Below are 24653 nucleotides of genomic sequence, written 5' to 3' on the forward strand. Positions count from 1 at the left end.
CCCGTAATCTCAGCTCTTAGGAGGCAGAGGTGGGAGGATAGCTTGAGCCCAGGAGTTTGAGACCTGCCTGGGCAATATAGTGAGACCTTGTTCTCCACAAAAAGGAAAAAAAAAAAAAGACAAAAAACAATCCTATTTAGGTTGCTGTAATTTAAGTAAAAATACTGAGTCTCTAGTTTCTTCACCACAATGAATAAATCCAGGACAAAGCAAGCTGCAGTTAAATGTCTGCCATGTGTAGTCTATAGAGAGCTTTGTGCTTTTTCATCAAAGACCTCAAGTTTTTGCCAGTTTGTGAAACTTTCCCCCTGGCTCCTATAATTCCACAACATTAACTGAGAAGAAATGGCATTTCTTATGCTGTCACTGTTGTCATCATCCCCAAGTATTGTTGAGCACCCTCAATGTGAAGAATTACGTTACTGAAAGTCATAGAGATAGCGTCTGATTATTTAAAAGCTCTGCCATGGTATCGACCAGATTCTTAGTTGCAGACAACAGATTCCTCACCAACTAAGCTTATACAGAAAGGGATATTTTAAGTAGAATATAAGAGCTCAAAAATCACTGACAGGGGTGACAAAATAGATTCTAGATTGTACGTCCAGGACAGTTCCCAGAACTCCACCCCAGAACCAAGCCTTCAAGGTAGCTGCTGACACTGGCATGGTCAGGAAGCTGCAAATTTAGGCGGTTGCCATCATGAGTACCAGCTTCAGAACTGTGCCACCTCTGCCAGTATTCATGCCAGCAAGTGGACGCCTCATGGCTTGCCCCTCCCTTCTTAATTAAAGCTTTGCACAAGTGCATCTTATCGGTAGAATCCTAAGTCACTAGGGAGTTGTGGGAAAACTCCCTCCAACCTCCAGGGTACAGGAAGGCAAGCTGGACAGATGGACTAGGTGAGATAGTCATCCAGCTACTATAGGGAGGCAATAAGTTGGACAATCCAGAAAGACCCTTTTAGCTTTAAATTTCATGAAATACGTTAGTTTTAGAGTCCATCTGGAGATTTTCCGTACATTTTGATCTTTAAAAAATGAGTCTGGAATGTTCCCACCGGATCTTTTCTGTGTTGATCATCAGCCTCATCACACTCAGTGACTCTTCCTTTCCTCTCAACAAGGAACTATTAGTCTTGATGGCCATGACATCCGTCAGCTAAACCCAGTGTGGCTGAGATCCAAGATTGGGACAGTGAGTCAGGTAAGAAGAGAGGCTTCCATTTCCATTTCCCTTTCTTTTAAAATTACTTTTGTCTTTTGTTTTTTGTTGTTTTTTTTTTTTTTTTGTCTCGAACGTCTCAAGAGAGAAGGAATGGAAGTCTTCGGGATGTATTAAGCTCATCTCACATGGCAGGTTGTTTAGGTTTGCAAGTGGCACTGTTTCCTGAAAACCCTAAACTCTTGAGCAAGAGTGAAGCATTGACTTGTTATTGAAAGCTGGAGACTGCCATTACTAGATAGTCTAGAGGATGGGGAGGAAATGATAGAAGATTTTATTGACTCTTTTTTAGCTTTTATTGATTCTTCCCCACTTCCCATTTTTATCACCAGCCACAGTCTACTATTCTGCATAATGAGTTTCAGGGAGAAGTGAGCAAAGACTGGCAAGAGCCAGAGTCCTCCCTGCAAAGAAGTTGCAGATTTCAAAGCAGAGTGTTAATGTAATGTGGTCACTTTGATAAGGCCATTTTCACAAGACCCTTTGGGGCAGGGAAATGTTGCTGCAGCTGTTTTAATTTTTATTGAACAGGCTGTGCACATAGCATACAAACCTGAGCCTCCCCCCATTTCTGAACCTCTCTTTGCAATTAGCTCATTCTCTCCTCACTCCACTTGGGTGAGGGCAGGTGGACAGTGATGGGTGCTCAGGAGTGTAGGGACATGAGTGGTGTATATTATTAGGGATGGAGAAAAGAGCCTGGAAGTTTGCTTATTTTTTAGGACTACTTTATACGGTTCTGTCAGAATTGTTTGTTTGTTTGTTTTTGTTTGAGACGGAGTCTGGCTCTGTCGCCCAGGCTGGAGTACAGTGGCCGGATCTCAGCTCACTGCAAGCTCCGCCTCCCGGGTTCACGCCATTCTCCTGCCTCAGCCTCCCACGTAGGTGGAACTACAGGCACCCGCCACCTCGCCCGGCTAATTTTTTGTATTTTTTTTAGTAGAGACGGGGTTTCACTGGGTTATCCAGGATGGTCTCGATCTCCTGACCTCATGATCCGCCCGTCTCGGCCTCCCAAAGTGCTGGGATTACAGGCTTGAGCCACCGCGCCCGGCAGAATTGTTTGTTTCTATCTGGTTTGTGTGTATTTCAAAAAGTAATGGATGGAGATGGATTCCCCACTTTGTCCTGAGTGGAAGGCAAGCAGCTGGAAAATGAAGGGGGACTCGGGGTCTCCTGGTGCCTCCTGATTCCTAAGGCAGGGGACTGACATTTATGAAGTTCCTACTATGTGCCAGGTGCCTCGCGGGCACCTGCTGTGAGGTCTCATTGCCTGCAGCATGGTGAGAACTACAGATGATAAAATCCTGTTTATGGCAAAACATAAATTTTAAAAAAGACTGCTAGGTCTCAATTTATTAGACATGTTGGAAGTCTGTTTGAAATTTGTGATATGTTTTATTTCCTATTTGTAGGAACCCATTTTGTTTTCTTGCTCAATCGCTGAGAACATTGCTTATGGTGCTGATGACCCTTCCTCTGTGACCACTGAGGAAGTCCAGAGAGTAGCTGAAGTGGCCAATGCAGTGGCCTTCATCCGGAATTTCCCCCAAGGGTTCAACACTGTGGTTGGAGAAAAGGGTGTTCTCCTCTCAGGTGCATTTCTTTACTGCTTTGTAGCAAAATCTCTATATCCAAAGAACTTTTCACATGTTTCTTGTTTTGTTTTTTGTCTTTTTTTTTTTTAGACGGAGTCTTGCTCTGTCGCCCAGGCTGGAGTGCAGTGGCGCGATCTCGGCTCTCTGCAAGCTCCGCCTCCCGGGTTCATGCCATTTTCCTGCCTCAGCCTCCCGAGTAGCTGGGACCACAGGCGCCCACCACCAAGTCCAGCTAATGTTTTGTATTTTTAGTAGAGAAAGGGTTTCACTGCGTTAGCCAGGATGGTCTCAATCTCCTGACCTCATGATCCGCCCACCTTGGCCTCGCAAAGTGCTAGGATTACACGCATGAGCCACTGTGCCCGGCCCACATGTTTCTGTATTGCAGTATTATTTTCTAATTAGGTTTTCATCTTTAGAGTTTTTGAAATTAGCCTTACCACTTGCTCTCTTACATGTGGAAAACTCCCCAGTGTTTTTTTTCACTTTTTACCCCATATGTGTTCCAAAAATTCTGAGTAGTACTCAGCCACAGCAAGCTTTTTTTCATCTGGAAAAAAACAAAACAAAACAAAAAAACTGTGCTTTGCAACCTGAGACCCTCAAAAATTAAAGAAAATAAGATAAGAAGTGGCAGGATGATTTGCCCAGGGAGTCAGGGAATGTGCATCAGGAACAAAGCTGAAACTGAAAGAGTTATTTACTCCCTACATGCTAGACCAGGGTTTGACAAACTTTTCTTTAAAGAGCCAGAGAGTAAATATTGTGGGTTTTGTCCAGGCACGGTGGCTCACACCTGTAATCCCAGCACTTTGGGAGACTGAGGCGGGTGGATCACTTGAGGTCAAGAGTTCAAGACTAGCCTGGTGAACATGGTGAAACCCCGTCTCTACTGAAAATACAAAAAGTTAGCTGGGTGTGGTGGTGGGTGCCTGTAATCCCAGCTACTCGGGAGGCTGAGGCATGAGAATTGCTTGAACCCAGGAGGCGGAGGTTGCAGTGAGCCGAGATCGTGCCATTACACTTCAGCGTGGGACACAGAGCAAGACTGTGTCTCAAAAAAAAAAAAAAAAAGAATCATGGGTTTTATGGGCCACATATGATTGCTGTCACACATTCTTCTTTGTGTGTGTGTGTTTTTTTAACAACTCTAAAAATGTAAAACACATTCTTAGCTTGAGGGCCGTGCAAAAACAAGCCATGGTTCAGGTCTGGCCTGTGGGCCATAATTTGCTAAGTGGACTCACAGCTGTAAGACAAAGTGAGTGGTTCCCTGTGATGTCAGACCACACCTATCATTCTGGATCACATTATGGGTGCCGTATTTTGAGGAGAGAGAAGACTTACTTTGTATTTCTTTAAAGTGCAGAAATGGAACCAATGAGTAGAACTTAAAGAGAAATAAATTTTCAGCTAAACACTTTTTTTTTTTTTTTTTTTTTTTTTGTCAATACAAATATTGAAATGTTCCCTTGCAAGATAACAAGCTCCTGGCCGGGCACGGTGGCTCACGCCTGTAGTTCCAGCACTCTGGAAGGCCAAGACAGGCTGATTGCTTGAGCTCAGTAGTTCGAGACCAGCCTGGGCAACATGGTGAGACTCTCTCTCTACCAAAAATACAAAACAATAGCCAGGTGTGGTGGTATGCACCTATGGTCCCAGCTACTTAGGAGGCTGAGGTGGGAGTACTGCTTGAGCCCAGCGGGGCAGAGGTTGCAGTGAGCTGAGATGGCACCACTGCACTCCACCCTTAGTGACAGAGTGAGTGAGACCCTGTCTTAAAAAGAAAAAAAAAAAAAAAAAAAAAACTCCTTGTCTCTGCTTGAGCAGAGGGTGGGTGCCTCTTTGCCACAGTGAAGGCTGGCAGATTAGATTAAAACAGTAGTCTTGGCCGGGCGTGGTGGCTCAAGCCTGTAATCCCAGCACTTTGGGAGGCCGAGGCGGGCGGATCACGAGGTCAGGAGATCGAGACCATCCTGGCTGACACGGTGAAACCCCGTCTCTACTAAAAAATACAAAAAACTAGCCAGGCGAGGTGGCGGGCGCCTGTAGTCCCAGCTACTGGGGAGGCTGAGGCAGGAGAATGGCGTAAACCCGGGAGGCGGAGCTTGCAGTGAGCTGAGATCCGGCCACTGCACTCCAGCCTGGGCGGCAGAGCGAGACTCCGTCTCAAAAAAAAAAAAAAAAAAAAACAGTAGTCTTTTCCAGTGCTAAACTTTTCATTTGAAGTTAGACCACAGAAAATATAAAACAAAAGGGTTTAAGCTTATTGTATATGATTAAAAAACATACATAAGCAGTAGATGAAAAGGCATCTTTGATAGATCTGAGCTGTTCCAGGAGTAGAATTCCTCTCTGCTACTCCATCTCTGAAATGTATCTGAGAAACGGGGCAGAAAACCAGTTTAAACTGCTCGTGGTGAAATTATTGAACATTGAAGTGTGAGGCTTGTCCCAAGAGCACATCACCTCCCTTGCAACAGATTCTGCATGTCTTTCCCTCTGGCAGGATCCTCCAGCTCTGTTTCTCAGTGAAGTAACCAGAGGTTCCAGTCTGCTCTTACTTTCTGGGAGGAAGACAGAGCACCTAGTAATAGATTCCCAGTGTGCTGACTGGCACCACAGATGACTCAGAGGGGACCTAAGCCATCAGCAGGCTGCTCTAAGGACGTACCTCAGGGCACTCAGGCATCCTCACCAATCAGAGGCTCGGGAGAGGGTTTTCCTCACTGCTCTCCTTGTGTGCACTGGTTTCCTGTTTGAGAGCAGCATTTAGCAGCACCACACACCTCAGATGTAGAGGATGAACCTCTCTTATAGGATATAAAATGATGTCCAGCAACTACTGTTGATAAGTATCTTCAGCCAATAAAATCAACCAAAAAGGAATGTTTTTTATCCCCAGAAGTGGAATTGGGTTTTATAAACAATGTAAGTTGGGAGGAGTGAGCTCTCTGAGACTTTCCAAGTGTGACTTAGGAGCAGCGTCCCTGGAGAAGAGGAGGGAGGATGGGGTGAGACAAAGATGGGGAGGGAATCAACACAGATACTGCTGACTCAACTCCATCCCACCTTCTCCCACACCTACTTCCAGTTTGTTCCCTCACTTTTAGTAGAATTTGAACTTAAAAAGACAGGGAGGATTAGAGTGGCCTACTGTAATTTTCAGTGTCATACATACACACATACTACTATTTGTTCCTCTAGAGGAGGGGAAAAAAAGAACATCATAAAGAATAAGTGCTATGTTAGCTGGGCATGGTGGCACTGCCTGTAGTCCCAGGTACTGGGGAGGCTGAGGCAGGAGAATCACTTGAGCCCAGGAGTGAAAGGTTGCAGTGAGCCATGATTGCACTACTGCACTCCACCTGGAAGACAGAGCAAGACTCTTATCTCAAAACATAAAAATAAAAAATAAAAAATAACTGCTATAATGTGGGAATGTTAGAATTACCAGTCTCAGCACCATTGATGTCCTTTGCTCCTAGACATTTCAAGTGTACTTTGGAAACCTACAAATATCTTGAGTTTCTGGTTTCCTTGCTACATTGGATATTCTGCTAGGGAGGAAGTATGTGTAGCAATGAACAGCGTAGATCTTTACATGCTTTTAAGAGCATACCCCTTGCACTGTGTAGGTTCAGATCTCAGTTCCATTACTTACCAACTGTGAGATCTTGGTCATGTTACTTTGTATCTCAGTTTATCATCTGTAAAATGGGAAAAATTATAGGGTCTATCGCATAGGATATTTTAAAAGATTAGCCAGGCACAGTGGCTCACAATCTCAGCACTTTGGGAGACCAAGGCAGGAGGATCTCTTGAGTCCGGGAGTTTGTCACCAGCCTGGGCAACAGAGCAAGACCGTCTCTACAAAAAATTTTAAAAATTAGCCAGGTGTGGTGGTATGGGCCTGTGGTCCCAGCTACTCAGGAGGCTGAGGCGGGAGGATCACTTGAGCCCAGGAGATTAAGCTACAATGAGCTGTGTTCATGCTGTTGCACTCCAATTGGGTGACAGAGCAAGACCTTGTTTGAAATTATTTAAAATAAAAACATTAAATGAGATAAATGCATGCAGTGCATATAGAAAATGCCTGGTATTGGCTGGGCACTGTGGCTCCCACCTATAATCCCAGCACTTTGGGAGGCTGAGGTGGGCGAAATGCTTGAGCCCAGGAGCTTGAAACCAGCCTGGGCAACATGGCAAAATCCCATCTTTACCACAAATTAGCCAGGTGTGTTGGTGCACACCTGTAGTCTCAGCTACTTGGAAGGCTGAGGTGGGAGGATCACCTGAGCCCAGGAGATTGAGGCTGCAGTGAGCAGTGATCACGCCACTGCACTCCAGCATGTGTGACAGAGCAAGACCCTGTCTCAAAAATAAAGAAAAGAAAATACCTGGTATATAGGAAGTCCTCAACAAATGTTGGCTATGATAATAATAGTTATTATTAATTTTGGGATTGATATATTTTAAACCTATATTTTAAAATACGTTTCTGGTCTATCTGTGTCAGCTATGACTAACTAGAAGAAGCTTACCTTCAAATTGCTATATGGTTTATCATAAAAGCCTATTACTAAGATTTTTTGTTAAGGCTTTCTTTTTTTAAATATTGTCTTTGTCAGGTGGGCAGAAACAGCGGATTGCAATTGCCCGTGCTCTGCTAAAGGTAAGCCTGAAGCAACTTGGATGTTTTTAAAATTAGGGATTATTTTTATTAAGGACCTTGTAATTTGTAATTTAGTATTTATCTTCTTCCTTTTCTTGTTTTTTTTTTCTTGGAGGGGGAGGGTGACAGTTCTGGTGAAAGGTAAATTAGTGTAGTATATTGTCCAAATTTAAGAAGTGTTTCTTAGGTATCATGAGCCCAGTACTGTGCTAAGGTTGTTGGAGGTAGAAGAATGTTAACACATGGACCCTGCATCAAGAAGCATACACTCTAGCCAGTGAAACAGTGATTATTAATGCAAAATATAAAACAGCACAGTATGCATATTTGTACAATCTGTAATCAGCTGCTAAAATGAATAGTACAGACTCGAAGTACTTAGGCAAGATTCCTAGAAGGAAAGGGAAGAGCCATTTTAGCTGAAAGGCAGGCATTCTCTTTTTAAGGAAGCAGTAGCCTTCCCTTTGTTATACAACTGTTCTCCTCAGACTTATAGGTGATTTTTTTTTTTAAAGCAGCTTTACTGAAGTGGAATTTACATACATAAAATTCATTTATTTTAAATGTACTTTCCAGTGACTTTTAGTAAAGTTGCAGAGTTGGTTGCACACAAAGTCCCGTTTCAGAACATTTCCGTCACCCTAAAAAGATCTCTCGTGCCCACTTGCAGTCGTTCCTTGTTTCCAGCCCCAGGATGCCACGAATCTACTTTCTCTCTGTCTAGATTTGCTTTTCCAAACATTTCAGATAAATGGAATCAGACAATATATGGTTTTTGGCATCTCGCTTCTTTCACTTAGTACAGATGGAGTGTTTTTGAGATTTCTCCAATTTGTAGCTTGTATCAGTACTTTATTCCCTTCTACTGTTGAGTAGTATGGATGGATCTCTATTTGTTGATTTGTTCACCAGCTGATGAACGCTTGGGTCATTTCCAGTTTGGGGCTATTGTGAATAATATATGAAGGATAGTAGCCACCTTTTTGTGAGGGTGTGTGTTTTCATTTGCAAAGCTAAGCTAGGATTGTAATGTTTTATCGACATCAGATTAGTGTTGTGTTTTTTTTTTTATCTTACGTGTTAGCTTTTTTTTTTTTTTGAGACAGAGAGTCTCGTTCTATCACCCAGTCTGTAGTGCAATGGTACGATCTCAGCTCACTGCAACCTCTGCCTCCCAGGTTGCAAGTGATACTCACGCCTCAGCCTCCCAAGTAGCTGGGATCACAGACGCATGCCACCACACCAGGCTGATTTTTGTATTTTTAGTGGAGATGGGGTTTCACCATGTTGGCCAGGCTGGTCTCAAACTCCTGACCTCAAGTGATCCACCTGCCTCGGCCTCCCAAAGTTAATTATTTTTAAATTATAAGCAGGACCTTGAAAGTTATAGACTGTATCTTTCTAATTTTATTTTTATCTTATTAATTTTTAAATTTGTGACAGGGTCTCATTCTGTCACCCAGGCTGGAGTGCAGTGGTGTGATCATGGCTTACTGTAGCCTTGACCTCCTGGGCTTCAGTGATGTTCCTGTCTCAGCCTCCCGGGGAGCTAGGACTATAGGTGCATACCATACCAAACTCAGCTAATTAAAAAAACATTTTTTTTTGGTAGGGATGGGGTCTTGCTATTTTGCCCAGGCTGGTCTTGAACTCCTGGGCTCAAGCAGTCCTCCCCTCTTAGCCTGCCAGAGTGCTGGGAGTACAGGTGTGAGCCACCATACCCAGCCTTACTCATTTTACTTATTTATTTATTTATTTACTTATTTATTTATTTTCTGAGACAGAGTCTCAGTCTGTCACCCAGGCTGGAGTGCAGTGGTGTAAGCTTGGCTCACTGCAACCTCCACTTCCCAGATTCAAGCGATTCCCCTGTCTCAGCATCCTGAGTAGCTGGGATTACAGGCACGCGCCACCAGGCCGGCTAATTTTTTTGTATTTTTAGTAGAGACAGGGTTTCGCCATGTTGGCCAGGCTAGTCCCAAACTCCTGACCTCAGGTGATCCACCTGCCTCGGCCTCCCAAAGTGCTGGGATTACAGTTGTGAGCCACCAGGCCCGGCCACCTTACTCATTTTAGATTCCCATCTCACTGACCAGCAGGATAAAACTGTGCTATAAACGATAGCTGGTCTAGTGGTTACTCTGATGATCATTTAAAATAGTCCCTAATTCTTTCATTTATGTACTTATCCCAGACACTTAATACTTTGTGGAGTTTTTTATAACAGTTTGAGATATAATTCACATACTACATAATTTGCCCATTAAAAAAAATATAATTCATTGGTTTTTAGTTTATTCAGTGTTGTGCATCCATCATCTCAATTTTAGAACATTTTCATCACCCCCCCAGGGACCCTCTACTCTTTAGCAGCCATGCAGCTCCCCTTCTTTATTTCCTGCATTGAACCCAGCCCCAGGTATCCACCAATCTGTAGAAGTGCCTGTTGTGGGCCAGGCGCAGTGGCTCAAGCCTGTAATCCCAGCACTTTGGGAGGCCGAGGCGGGCGGATCACGAGGTCAGGAGATCGAGACCATCCTGGCTAACACGGTGAAACCCCGTCTCTACTAAAAAATACAAAAAACTAGCCGGGCGAGGTGGTGGACGCCTGTGGTCCCAGCTACACAGGAGGCTGAGGCAGGAGAATGGCGTAAACCCGGGAGGCGGAGCTTGCAGTGAGCTGAGATCCGGCCACTGCACACCAGCCGGGGCGACAGAGTGAGACTCTGTCTCAAAAAAAAAAAAAAAAAAAAAGAAGTGCCTGTTGTGGACATTTCATATAAGTGAACTCATACAGTGTGTGATCCTTTGTGTCTGGCTTCTTTTACTTAGCATAAGTTTCCAAGGCTCATCCACATTGTAGCATGTGTCAGAATTTTATTCCTTTTTATTGCTGAGAGTTTGTGTTTTCCAATAAAATTGTTTTATCTTTTCCTTTTTTTTCCTTCTTCAGAATCCCAAAATTCTTCTCCTAGATGAAGCAACCAGGTGAGGATATCTTAATAATATATGCGATTATGTGTGTTAAACCAAATTCTTCTTCACCAAAACATTTTAATTCTGTCCCTCAAAGTGATACAACTGAAAATGCTTTTTTTCCCCCTTTACTTTAAAGTGAGGGAGGCTGAATTAATAGTGACAGTTGAAAAGGAGTGGGCAGTCTGAGTCCTAGTTGAGGGTTCTAGGTCCACTTCAGACATGGTTGCCATCAATCCCAATCACTCTGTAAGCCGTAACTGTGCAGAATGCTTTTCTCCTTATATTACAGTATAGTTTTATGGAGATCAGAAAGTCCCAAACAATTGAAATTTTGATCACAGTAAAAATTCATTGCTCAGGAAGGGCTGCAGTGTGTGTATCAGGAAGCACATGAGCCTGTAGTGTAGGTGTCACTGACGTCTTTGCTTTCTCGTGTGTGCTCCTGAGTCAGTGCGCTAGATGCTGAAAATGAGCACCTTGTTCAAGAAGCTCTAGATCGACTGATGGATGGAAGAACGGTGTTAGTTATTGCCCATCGTCTCTCCACCATTAAGAATGCTAATATGGTTGCTGTTCTTGACCAAGGAAAAATTACTGAATATGGAAAACATGAAGAGCTGCTTTCAAAACCAAATGGGATATACAGAAAACTAATGAACAAACAAAGTTTTATTTCAGCATAAGGAAACAATTACTGGTAAACAACATGAAAGACTTTAATGCAAAACAGTGTTACAGAAAAAAAAAAGAGACTGTATGAAATACGTAAACCATATATCAAGTTATTTGAAAAATACCTATTTTTTTCCAAAGTGTGTAAAATATTGTTTTGAAATGTACCTGTTCTCAAGATCTTTTTATTCAGAGTTTTAAAAATTGTAACTTTTTAAATGTCTATAGCACTGAAGTTATTTTCAGGTTCTGTATTTTCTTTTATTGTGGAATACTTTAATCAATATAGCATGGCACCTCATTTTCTTTTGCCTACTGTTAAAGATTAAAGCTATTGTCAAATGACAACTTTAAAAAGGGAATTATAAATAAAAAGCCTGATTATTTTAGGCCAGTTTACCAATCACTGTGTAATTCTTCTGGTAGTATTCTACCTACTTTTGAGTCTAATTTTACTAGATAAGAGTAATGGAAAATGAAAATTTAACCCTTTATTCTGATAATCTCATGAAACAAACCTAACTCTTTAACATCAGCTGGAAAGAAGGGAACATTTCCATTGCCTGTCTCCTTTGTCTTCAAAGGTGTGAGAGTTGAGGAATATGTGTTCCTATGGGAACTATGTTTGAATATGTGCAGTTTTCAACATTGTGGCACATGAAAGCCTGACAAGTTTTTAAAAGGGCAGAAGCTTTATTTTTTGAACAGGAAAATGTATTTTTTAAATTCACATGTTTGTATGAGTACTTTTGGGAAGCAAGGCATGAACTACTAGGTATTATTAACAATGAATGATTTTTGCATTTAAGTTGTTTGAAGGCATGTATTTTGAAAAATATCTGTTACAAATTTATATTTTCAAGACAAATTGAATCTTATTTTGTAATACTTTTGGAATTTCATTTAATAAGGCTAAAATCTGGGGAATATTTTCAGCCTTAAGAAATTTAAGTTTGGAAGTCCTTGCTATTCAACAGAATAACAAGAAAGCTTCAGAATGTATTACTCTCCTGAAAAGAAGATATTAAGAAGCCCTTTTATTTATGGTTATAGTTTTATTTATAGTCTCAAAATTCCTAAAGTAATGCTACAACCATTGAATTTGCCATATTTTGTATCAGTGCTGTTAATTTGCTGTTGCCTCAAGAAAAAGTGCTTTTTCTCCATTGATGAGGCTAGACCCTAAGAAGTAATTAAGTCAATGGAAATCGAATGGAAGTTTTCCCATGAACTAAGCATTTATCAGTTCCCTGATTAGACTGGAAGAAGAAACCACTATTTCATGAAAAGCATGGAATATTATATTCTTCATAATTAATAAAATTGATATGAATGAATGTAGTGTTCTTTGAATTAGTAAACAGTACAGCTGTGACGATCATTTTTAACAAGCTCTACTTGTGTTCTTTATAAAGTGTGATTTTCAGAAAGCAAACAAAACACAATTACAAGGTTGAATCTGAGGAAAATAATCCTTGTGCCATAGAAGTATTTACAAAATTGCATTTCATTGTTATGTTTTATTTTCTGATACATGATGTTCAATTATATCTTTAGGTAATATTTTATATCATAGATTAAAATTTATAGTGAACTTTATCTGTGTCTGTCACTTTTTTTTTTTTAATGACCCCGGAACCAAAGATGCAGTCTGTCATTTCTTATAAAACTTCTCACTACATTGTTTCTTACTAGAATTTGGCTGTGGAGATTCAGGAATAAAGAAAAGACTAACATTACACATCTAGAAAAACATGTTGTAATTAAAAGTTCCATTCATTCCTCCATATCAAGTTTGTTAATGTCATCACTTGTTTCCTACTTACAAATATTCTGTTGTTTCACTGCAGTAAATAAGTATCTCCTACCCACATCAGGGACAAGGCACTGTGCTGTGAAGTTGATGATAGATGAGGAAAGCACAGTTTCTGCCCTCAAGGAACTTCTAGTTTTGAAGGAGGGGTAAGGCAGGGGAAAACGAATAACAAGAATGCAGCTAGGCACCATAAAGAGGTGTAGTTGTAACACTGTGTTCTGGTATCACTTTTTTGTCTCCCCAGTGTTTGTATGTTACATTTGATACTTTGACAAGCCTGTAATTTAGACAAATATTTATCTTCCCCATTTCACAGAGGAGGAAATATGCATAGGTAAGTTGTGAATTCAGCATTAATGATATACACAGTTTCAGGCAAGAAGTGATGAAACAAGATATTAGTGAGATAGGCAGGGGCCAGCTCAAAGCTATGCTGAAAATACTACCTTTTGTCCTATTCCATGGAGAGCCTTTGAAGGTATATGTATCTTCATGTAAACAATTTAGAAAATAAGCAAAAAAGAAAATTTACCTGAAATCCCCCATGTGAAGATAAAATTTCACATTGTTGACTAGGTGTGGTGGCTCATGCCTGTAATCTCAGCACTTTGGGAGGCTGAGGCGGGTGGATCACGAGGCCAGGAGTTCGAGACCAGCCTGGCCAACATGGTGAAACCCCGTCTCTACTAAAGATACAAAAAATTAGCTGGGCGTGGTGGCAGGCACCTGTAATCCCAGCTACTTGGGAGGCTGAGGCAAGAGAATTGCTTGAACCCGGGAGGCAGAAGTTGCAGTGAGCCGAGATCGCACCACTGCAGTTCAGCCTGGGTGATAGAGTGAGACTCCATTTCAAAAAGAAGAAAAGAAAATTTTCACATTGTTGAGCTCAGCATTTTGTTATATACCCTCCCAGGCTTGTCTCTACGTGCAAGGTCTCCCCTGACCCTGGGCCTGACAGGTTCTCAAAGAATAATCACAAGTTAAACCATTGTAGGTCATACCCTTGTTAAGTGCACTCTTATAAAAGTAGGGCTCCATTTTGGAAATTCATCTTTTTTTTTTTTTTTTTTTTTGAGACGGAGTCTCACTCTTACCCAGGCTGGAGTGCAGTGGCGCGATCTTGGCCACTGCAACCTCCGCCTCCTGGATTCGAGCGATTCTCTTGCCTCAGCCTCCCGAATAGCTGGGCCTACAGGCGTGCCCCACCATGCCCGGCTGCTTTTTGTATTTTTAGTTGAGAGGGTTTCACCATGTTGGCCAGGCTCATCTTGAACTCCTGAGCTCAAGCGATCCGCCTGCCTTAGCCTCCCAAAGTGCTAGGATTACAGGCGTGAGCCACCGCGCCCGGCCTGGTTTTAGTTTATTTTTGATAAGCTTTGGCAGTTTTATAAAATAAGATGAATTCCCGGCCAGGCGTGGTGGCTCACGCCTGTAATCCCAGCTACTCAGGAGGCTGAGGTAGGAGAATCGCTTGAACCTGGGAGGCAGAGGTTTTAGTGAGCCGGAGATCGCACCACTGCACTCCAGCCTGGAAGACAGAGTGAGACCTTGTCTCAAAAGTAAATAAATAAGTGAAAACCAGTACAAATGTTACAAAACAAATATAGATGAAATAATTATGTGAAAACTACATTGTAAATGTTCCTTTGGAGTGTATTTCTGAGGCATCATGGGGTTTTCCTGGTCATCTCTGTCCACTGAATTCATTCAATAAACATTTACTGAGCACATTTACTGAGCATCTTCGATTTTGCTAGGTCCTGTGCTAGGTGCCGACTGTGCCTCCCTCACAAAGCTAGTGCAAGGGTTGGCAAACAGCTGTTTTCATATAGCCTGCAGGCTAAGGATAGTTTTTACAGTTTTAAATTGTTGGAAAAAATCGAGAGAAAAATATCTCATGACACATTAAAAATACATGAAATTCGGCCAGGCATGGTGGCTCACGCTTGTAATCCCAGCACTTTGGGAGGCCAAGGCGGGCGGTCACGAGGTTAGGAGTTCGAGACTATCCTGGCTAACGTGGTGAAACCCCGTCTCTACTAAAAAAAAAAAAAAAAAAAAAAAAAAACAAAAAATTAGCGGGGCATTGTGGCGACCGCCCGTATTCCCAAATACTCCGGAGGCTGAGGCAGGAGAATGGCGTGAACCCAGGAGGCAGAGCTTGCAGTGAGCCGAGATCACACCACTGCACTCCAGCCTGGGCAACAGAGCGAGACTCTGTCTCAAAAAAAAAAATCATGAAATTCAAATTTCAGTGTCCATTAACAGCTTACTCCTTCTTGTACGAATTGTCTACGGCTGCTTTCACACTATAGCCACAAGGGGGAGGAGTTGTGACAGAGACTACATGGCGTACAAGCTGAGGTGCCTGACAGAAACCTCACTGATGCCAGAGATAGTGAAAAAATTCCGCACTACTTGAAGGACTTCTAAACCGCGCTGAAATTTAGAGCCATCTCAAAAAGTTCCATTGACAGGATTAGATGAGTGCCCTGAAAATGACTGGGTGTGTGTAATTTTCATATGTGTTCTTCATTGTTCCTGTGCCTCTCCATTTTCACACACTAATTACCATGCTGTGAGAATGGGAGTCTAGTAATTCCACCACATCGGCAGGGAATCATTCTGGCTGCTTTCCTGTTGTCGACTGCAGTTGTTAGTCCTACACAGATCAAAGTTTGATCTGAACTGCAAAGGTGATATTTTGGGAAGGACGTACAGAGGAGAGGCACATCTCCAAGTAGAACCACAAGTTGGCTGGCGCCTCACACATACACACATGTCTACACTGGGGAGGTATTTTTCTATTTATTTTAATAAAATTTAAATGTGCTTATATTGCATGTAGGGGGAAAGAAATACCTTTTCTTCCCATCTTAGGTTCATAGCTAAGGCCCTTATAACAAAAACCAGATTCACAAGAGAAAAGCATGCAAACTTATTTAAAAGTTTAACATGACATAGGAGCCTTTGGAAATGAAGACCCAAACAAACAGGGAAACTTGTGCATTTTTATGCTTAGGTTTGATGAGTGGACAACATGTGGAAAGGTATGACTGGACAAAGGTCTGATCTAATGGTAATAACTGGGGGAACTTGGTAAAGCCTGTTTGTTCAGACTCTTCTCTGTGGCCCTGTGTCTTCAGAGATAAGGGTGTTTCTTTCCTCCAGGTATGGGGAAGGCATCTCTCAAATGAGGGTCTTATGACCTGCTTTAGAGGAGAAGGGTGGAAGAAGGTCAGAGAATGATCTTCCTGCTTCTACTGTGTTCTCAAATGCCAAGGTGTCACATTTTGGGGTGGTAAGTCCTAAACCCTGTCACTGCACACACTATTTTTTATTCTATAAGGTGTACATGATGTTGATATGTGTATGCATAGTAAACTATAGTCAAGCAAATTATCATATCCATTATCTTCCAGAGTTACCTTTTTTGGGGTTTTTTGAGGAAAGAGTCTATAAAATCTCCTCTCAGCAAATTTTTGGGATATAATACAATGTTGTTAACTATAATCCTTATGCTGTACATTAGATCTCTAGACTTATGCATCTTTTGTAACTGCAACTTTGACCTAATTCTCTTCACATACTATTTTTAACCAAACTGCTTTTTAGAAAATTTGCACGAATATTTTCCTACATTGTTAAGTGTTCATTACTCACGTCCATATGTATTCTTTTAAATATAGCTTTTCATAATGCTTTTTTTTTCAGACTCAGGACCTTAGTATTTTTTTTTCAGTTTTCCATAATGTGGATGCACTATAAATCTAGTTGACAATTTATGTTACTTTCTACTTCCTTCACTATTATAAACAATATTGTCTTTATTATTTGATTTTTTTCACATAAATTTCTAAGGTGAAATTGCCAAGTAATTATAAGGCTTTTTGATAGAAATTGTCCTCTTAAAAGATTGTACTTTTACAATCCCACCAGATAGATATGTAAGCAGTGCTTGTTTCCCCACAGCCTTTTCAATATGAACTGCTACCATTTCTTTTTTTCCACTCTGTTGCCCAGGCTGGAGTGCAGCGGCCGATCTTGGCTCACTGCAATCTCTGCCTCCCGGGTTCAAGCGATTCTCCTGCCTCAGCCTCCTGAGTAGCTGGGATTACAGCTGTGCACCCACGATGCCCAGCTAATTTTTGTATCTTTTTTTCTTTTCTTTTTTTTTTTTTTTGGAGATGGAGTCTTGCTGTGTCGTCCAGGCCGGAGTGCAGTGGTGCAATCTCAGCTCCCTGCAACCTCTGCCTCCTGGATTCAAGCGATTTTCTGCCTCAGCCCCCCCGAGTGGTTGGGACTACAGATGGGTGCCACCACGCCCGGCTCATTTTTGTATTTTTAATAGAGACAGGATTTCACCATGTTGGCCAGGCTGGTCTCAAACTCCTGACCTCGTGATCCGCCTGCCTCGGCCTCCCAAAGTGCTGGGATTACAAGCGTGAGATATGCACCCGGCCACTGTTACCATCATAAAAAAACATCTTTGGGAGGGTAGGGGGAGGAAGAGCATCAGGAAAAATAGCTAATTCATGTGGGGCTTAATACCTCGGTGATGGATTTGATAGGTGCAGCAAACCACCATGGCACATATTTTATTATTATTTTTTTTTTTTGAGAGAAAGTCTTGCCCTGTCACCCAGGCTGGAGTGCAATGGCACGATCCTGGCTCACTGCAACCTCCGCCTCCCAGGTTCAAGCGATTCTCCTACCTCAGCTTCGTGAATAGCTGGGATTACAGGTGCGCACCACCCCACGCCTGGCTAATTTCTGTATTTTTAGTAGAGACGGGGTTTCACAGTTCGGCTGGTCTCGAACTCCTGACCTTGTGATCTGTCTGCTTCAGTCTCCCAAAGTGCTGGGATTACGTGCGTTAGCCACTGCGCCCAGCCTATTTACTTTTTGAGACAGAGTCTCTCTCTGTTGCTCAGGCGTGAGTACAGCGGCATAGTATCAGCTTACTGCAACCCCCACCTCCAAGGTTTAAGTGATTCTCCTGCCTCAGCCACCCAAATAGCTGGGACTACAGATGCGCACCACCACGCCTAGCTAATTTTTGTATTTTTAGTAGAGACGGGATTTCACCAGGTTGGCCAGGCTGGTCTCGAACTCCTGACCTCAGGTGATCTGCCCACATTGGCCTCCCAAAGTGCTGGGATTACAGGTGTAAGCCACCGCCCTCAGGCTCTAACATTCCTTTATTAAATTCTTTTAACTACCTAGCTTGAGGGTACCATCTGTTTTCTCTAGGATTTTTTCTTTTCTGTTTTTTGAGACAGAGTTTTGCTCTGTTGCCCAGGTTGGAGTGCAGTGGCGCCATCACGGCTCACTGCAACCTCCACCTTCCTGGCTCAAGCAATTCCCCAGCCTCAGCCTCCCAAGTAGCTAGGATTACAGGTGCACACCACCATGCCCAGCTAATTTTTTGGTATTTTTAGTAGAGACGGGATTTCATCATGTTGGCCAGACTGGTCTTGAACTCCTGACCTCAGGCAATCCACCTGCCTGGGCCTCCCAAAGTGCTGGAATTACAGGCGTGAGCCACCACGCCCGGCGTTCTCTAGGATCTTATTTGACAGAGCCTAAAGGCCCTTCATAGTCTCTCCTTATTTCTCCAATTTCCTTTACTTTTAGTCTTTCAGGTTGATTTGTCTGTTTAAAGTCCCTGGTTCTAATCCCAGCTACTCAGGAGGCTGAGGCTGGAGGATCACTTAAAGCCACAGGAGTTTGAGACCAGCCTGGGAAATATAGCAAGACCCCATTTTTTAAATTGTATTTTTTTAGAATTTAAAATAAAATTTCTTGGGGAGACAGGGTCTCACTATGTTGCCCAGGGGCTGGTCTTGAACTACCGGCCTCAAGCCATCCTCCCACACCTTAGCCTTGCAAGGTTCTGCGATTACAGACGTGAGCCATTGTGCCTGGCGGTGAGACCCCATTTCTAAAAATGTATATATAAATAAAAAATAGGCAGGCGTGGTGGTACATGCCCATGGTCCCAACTCTGAGGCTGAGGCAGGAGGATCACTGATGCCCAGGTCAAGGATGTGGTGAGCTTTGATCACGCCACTGCACTCCAGCCTGGGCAACAGAGTAAGACCCAATCGCTAGAAAAATAATAAAGTAAAATAAAAATAAATAAAGTCCCTAGAATGCACCAAGTCCTTTGCTGCTTCAGGACCTTTGGCCAAGGATCCTCTGCCTGAAATATTCTTCCTCGCATTCTCTTATGCTTCATGTCTCAGGTTAAATGTCCTTTTCTCCCAGAGGCCTTTATAGACCTCCATCCAAAAATAGGTAGCCCCAGTGATTCTCTCTCATACACTTTGCTGTTTTATTTCATAGTACACATCTCAGCTTGTAGCTGGATATTTGTGTTCATTTTTTCAGTGTCTTTCTCGTTGGTCTGTAATCTCCATGAGGGTGGGACCCGTTGGGCTTTGTTTAGTTATAAACCTTAGCACTTATCACATAGCCTGACAAATAGTAGGTACTCACTAAATCCATAACGAATGGATGACTTTTAGTGCTGTCTGCTCACTATCCTTCAAGTCATACATTTGGACTCCAGGAAAGTTCTTGCTCAAAGGTGCCGGCAAGTCATTCTAACTCCTGCAAACAACAGCTTTTACAATAGGATGGTGGGGGAACCACTAACCAGTCCAACAAGGCACAAGAATACAATTGATCCCACCAATCCTCTCAGACACAACTATTAATACTCTTTATTGCCTATTTCACACCCCTCCTTGTAAGAATGAAACAGGAGGGAAATGCACTGGGCTCTCAGAGCCCTAAGACTCAACAAGCTGCCAAGTTGGATTAGACACCCAGGTTGGAGAAGGAGTAAAGCAGCTAGCCTATGGAACCTTGGCAAGATAACTGCTCAGATGCCACTGACATGCATAGATCGATGACTGGCTTCCCAGGGGAATGTCAACAACTGACACCCACACTGTGGTCTCCCACATGTGGATACATCAGTGTTTACTTAACCATTCCCTTATTTCAACACGTGTTGAATGAAAGTCTACTATATGTCTGTTACTGTGTGCCACAAAGGTAACAAAGTCACTGCTCCTGCTGCTTTTAAAAGACATTTACAAGGAGGTACTTGAGAGACAGTTATGAAAACAAACTATTATGCAGGATAAAAATACAGTCTACACAAAGGAGCAGAGAGGACAAAAAGGATAAGGGGTATCTAATCCTGTGGAAGGTTTCACTGAGAAGGCAGCACAGAACTGACTTGATGCGTAAGGTAGGCGCCTTCCGGACCAACAAGGCACAGAGTGCATTCCAGGTGAAACATGTATATGCGCAATGGAGGGGGATTTGGGTTTTTAAGTTCTTGGAATGTGGAGTACAAGTGGGAAGTGGTGGAAGTACAACACGGACAGAAAAGCCAACCTGACTTAGATCACATAAGACCTTGCAAAGGAGCTTAGCAAATAACTACTGGCAATGGTCAGCCACTGAAGCATTTACAGGCCCAAGAGCAGCATTAGGTTTGCCTTAATTCATTGGGTTGGCACTGAGAAGATAGAGTGGAGTCAGACTAGACACAGGTAAGGAACCATCTCCCCGTCTCTCGTCTCTCCCACTCCCTCCCGCTGGCAGTAAAGAGGCTACGCAGTGGTTGAAGAAAAGTACCAGAACCAGGGCAGAGGCGGTGCAAATGTGTGATCTAACACAGATACGTAGGAGCTACAACGTATACCAGGATCTTAGGGTGGAGGTAAGTGTGAGGGATGACTGCAGATAGAACTCCTCTCTTTGCCTTGGACAACTGGCCAGTCTTACCAAGCTGGGACAGAGATGGTGGTAGAAGAGGGGTCCTAAAAGGAAAACATGAATGTGCTTTTCATAAGCGGATTGTGAGGAGTCCGCAAGACTTACAGGTGAATGTGTCCCCTAGGGAGCTGATTTGATAGGGGTCTGGGGGTTTTGAGCTGGATCCAGGTTAGAGACACGGATTTATGGCGTCATTAGCGTGGAAGAAACTGTGCAAAGTTGAATGGGAAAATGGCAAACCTAGAAAACAGCAAATATCACAGTGCGATACCAGTGTCAGCTTTACAAAAGGCTTTTCTCCGTCCTCAGCTTGGACTGAGGAACATCTTTCATTTCACAAGAGTCTCAGGAACTACCAGTGTGAAAAGAGGCTGCGTTCAAGTTGCTGGAGGGCCAGTTCCAACCAGGCGCAGTCAAGAAGGAGGCCCGGCTTTGCGGCTTCACGTCCCTGGAAGCTCTGCACTCCAACGGTTCTGGATCTGCGGCCACGGGCCGCCTTCCCGACCTCCCCCGCGGGCTGGGCGCCGCCCTTAACGTCACGATCACGCCCCCGCCAGCGCTCCTACCGCAACTCGCGAGAGCCACTGCGTTTGACGTCATCATCGCGCGCCATCCCTCCCCTTAGGTGTTTAATCTCCGCGCGCAGGCCGCGCTGAAACCCGACGGCCAGATACCTCGCCGTCCAAGTCTCTGCTCCTTCGAATCATGTTCCCAGCCGCCCCTTCTCCGCGGACCCCGGGTCCCGGGTCCCGAAGGGGCCCCCTGGCCGGACTCGGGCCCGGCTCCACGCCCCGGACGGCCAGCAGGAAGGGTCTGCCCCTGGGGTCTGCAGTCAGCTCTCCAGTGCTCTTCTCACCGGTGGGCCGGCGTAGCTCACTAAGTTCGCGGTAAGTGATCTCCTTGGTTGGGTCTGGCAACCAGCAGGCTCACGGGCCGCAGTGGGCCGGATCGGTTAGTGTCTTCAGAAGCCTTCGGAACCGGGGGCGGCGGAAGAGAATGCCAGAGTATTGGAAAATAGACGTTTTCCGCTCTTGCAGGTCATACCTGCTTCACTTTTTGAGTTGATTCCCCACTTTGCATTTTTCGTGGATACCTTTGTGCAGAAGTGAAGTACAAACCGGATTCGCATCAATGGTTACCCACTTCCCACCTACTACCGCTGTGATCGGGCGTAAGTCACTCGTGATTTTCTTCATCTGTGAAATGGCGATAATATGTGTCACCTGAGCCAGAGGAGTTAGTATGAATTGCCACGATGCAGATGTAAGGTGATGGTGATAATGAGGACCTGCAACCCTGAAATATAATTGTTTAATGCCTAATATACCAACTGACATTAATATCTGATGATTGGTAATTGAAGGGTTTCTAGCTACGGAATTTAACTTTCTAGGTAAATTATAGGGAAAAGGCTTTACATAAGTGAGATAAGAGTACTGTGGTAATTTAGTTACTAAAACTGCTGGTTTGGAGCACCAGTAAAATCACACACACCCTTCCCCCCCGCCCCCCAACACACACCATGTTCACAATTAACCTAAAACTTTAGAAGATAACGTGTTTCTGCATAGTTTTCTCTGAATTCATCTATAATAAATGAATTTTTCCCTGCAGGAAAACACCGAGTATTGTGTCTTGAAATTATGGTTAAAATTTATCTGTAAAATTTTGCAGTACTATAAAGGATAAGTGGTTTTTAAAGAATGCACCGTATCTTTGTGACTTTTTTTGGGCATATTTTGAAAAGTACAAAGTGCAGATCTTGGCATTGTTTTCTATTCCTTTAACGAAAAGTTGGAGAATAAAAGCGTACTTTATTTACTATGTATGTTGTTTTATTTAAATCTCTTCTTTCTGATGATCATTTGAATAAAAACCTTTGTTATCCTCTGTCAAGAAACAAAGCCCTCAGCCATTCTGTATGTGCATCTCCTCATTTAATTCTCATAAGACATAGAATAACTTATTCTGGTGGCTTTACAGTATTCTAAATGTTAAGAAGAGTGTGAGCAGGAAATAGTTTTTACTCTGATATCTGCTGTTGAAGACCATGTAACAGCTGATGCTCGTAACCTGTTTGATTTCTTGCTTGGTTGTACAGATCTGATAGATTTTTCTTTTAAGAGACAGGGTCTCACTCTCTGTCGCCCAGGCTACAAGCTGGTGCCACAATGCCTGGCTAATGTAAAATTTTTTTTGTAGAGACAAGGTCTTGCCATGTTGCCCAGGCTGGTCTTGAACTCTTGGTCTCAAGTAGTCTTCCCACTTCAGCCACCCAAAGTGCTGAGATTATAGGCATGAGCCACTGCCCCAGCCAGATCTGGTAGATTCTTAAAACCCTAAAGCCAAATGAGAACTTAAATCTCATCTAAGCCAATATTTGTAAAATATATTTGACCACAACATATGGTAAAAGCTGATGTTTTATATTCTGTCTTTCAAAAATATTGATTGAGATCTGCAAAACGACCCACTGTTTGAAAAAAACACTGGTCTAGTTAAGCCTTATTTCACAGCTAAAGAGGCAGAATTATAAGGAGTTTAGGTGAATACAGGCATGCATTTTATTACTAGAGCATATGGAATTGAAGCCAAGTTTTCCTAAATCCTGTCTTTTTACATGAAAAATATTACATTTAATTACATGATAAATATGAGCCAGTGTTAATTTTTTTCAGAGAACTCCTTATTGTGAAAATATATACATAAATAATTAGGATAATGGAAAATTTTAAGTTATAAGTAAGGTAATTAGACTTTTTTCTTTAGAGGAACACCAACACGAATGTTCCCACACCACTCCATAACTGAGTCTGTGAACTATGATGTGAAAACGTTTGGATCTTCTCTTCCTGTTAAAGTCATGGAAGCGCTAACATTGGCTGAAGGTAGGTGTCATCTTTCCGTTTACCTATATTAGCAATTTAGGATGGAGCCTAGATGCGGCATAGAGATTAAATTTATGTTTTCTCACGTATACCTTTATGTAAATGGAGAGAGATGGGTAGCCTTTCTAGTTTTCTTTTTTTTTTTTTGAGGCAGAGTCTCACTCTGTCACCCAGGCTAGAGTCCAGTGGCACGATCTCAGCTCACTGCAACCACCGCCTCCCAGGTTCAAGCGAGTTTCCTGCCTCAGCCTCCCAAGTGGCTGGGATTATAGGTGTGAGCCACCATGCCGGGCTAATTTTTTCTATTTTTAGTAGAGACGGGGTTTCACCATGTTGACCAGGCTGTTCTGGAGCTCCTGACCTCCGATAATCTGCCCACCGTGGCCTCCCAGAGTGCTGGGATTACAGGCATGAGCCACCACACCCAGCCACCTGTCTAGTTTTTTATTTTAATTTACTTTTTTTTTTTTTTTTGAGACGGAGTCTCGCTCTGTTGCCCAGGCTGGAGTGCAGTGGCGTGATCTCGGCTCACTGCAAGCTCGTCCTCCTGGGTTCACGCCATTCTCCTGCCTCAGCCTCCCGAGTCATTGGGACTACAGGTACCCGCCACCTTGCCTGACTAATATTTTGTATTTTTAGTAGAGGCTGGGTTTCAGTGTGTTAGGATGATCTTGATCTCCTGACCTCGTGATCTGCCCGCCTCAGCCCCCCAAAGTGCTGGGATTACAGGCGTAAGCCACCGTGCCCAGCCCTAGTTTTTTACTATAATTGAGATATATAATAAATTTGAGAAGGAGAATGAGTTCATTTGAACACAATCAAATTAAGTCTAATGGTTTTAGGTACTGTACACTAGTCCCCCATTATCTTTGAGGGATATTTTCCAAGATTCTCCGGTGGATGCCTGAAACCTTGTATAGTACCAAACCCTATATATACTGTGTTTTTTCATGCGTACACTCCTATGATAAAGTTTAGTTTATAAATTAGGCACAGTTAAGAGA

At 43.0% G+C, this 24653-nt stretch overlaps 2 protein-coding genes across 3 annotated transcripts in view; both read left to right on the forward strand.

The window, feature by feature from the left end:
* ABCB10 (ATP binding cassette subfamily B member 10) overlaps positions 1-12747 on the forward strand; it is a 43621-nt gene extending 30874 nt beyond the window's left edge. The window contains exons 9-13 of the mRNA XM_005539815.4: positions 1127-1206; positions 2640-2820; positions 7454-7497; positions 10451-10485; positions 10928-12747. Coding sequence (XP_005539872.3) covers positions 1127-1206; positions 2640-2820; positions 7454-7497; positions 10451-10485; positions 10928-11159 — 572 coding nt within the window. The 3' untranslated portion in view covers positions 11160-12747. The remainder of the gene's footprint in view (positions 1-1126; positions 1207-2639; positions 2821-7453; positions 7498-10450; positions 10486-10927) is intronic.
* Positions 12748-21356: 8609 nt separating this feature from the next.
* The window catches only part of NUP133 (nucleoporin 133), a 69147-nt gene continuing 65850 nt past the window's right edge, over positions 21357-24653 (forward strand). For both annotated transcript variants that reach the window (XM_005539816.4, XM_045391872.3), the window contains exons 1-2: positions 21357-21648; positions 23531-23649. In XM_005539816.4, coding sequence (XP_005539873.3) covers positions 21467-21648; positions 23531-23649 — 301 coding nt within the window. In that variant the 5' untranslated portion in view covers positions 21357-21466. The remainder of the gene's footprint in view (positions 21649-23530; positions 23650-24653) is intronic.

This window comes from Macaca fascicularis, chromosome 1, assembly GCF_037993035.2.
Source record: "Macaca fascicularis isolate 582-1 chromosome 1, T2T-MFA8v1.1".
In the NCBI taxonomy this organism is placed as follows: Eukaryota; Metazoa; Chordata; class Mammalia; order Primates; family Cercopithecidae; genus Macaca; species Macaca fascicularis.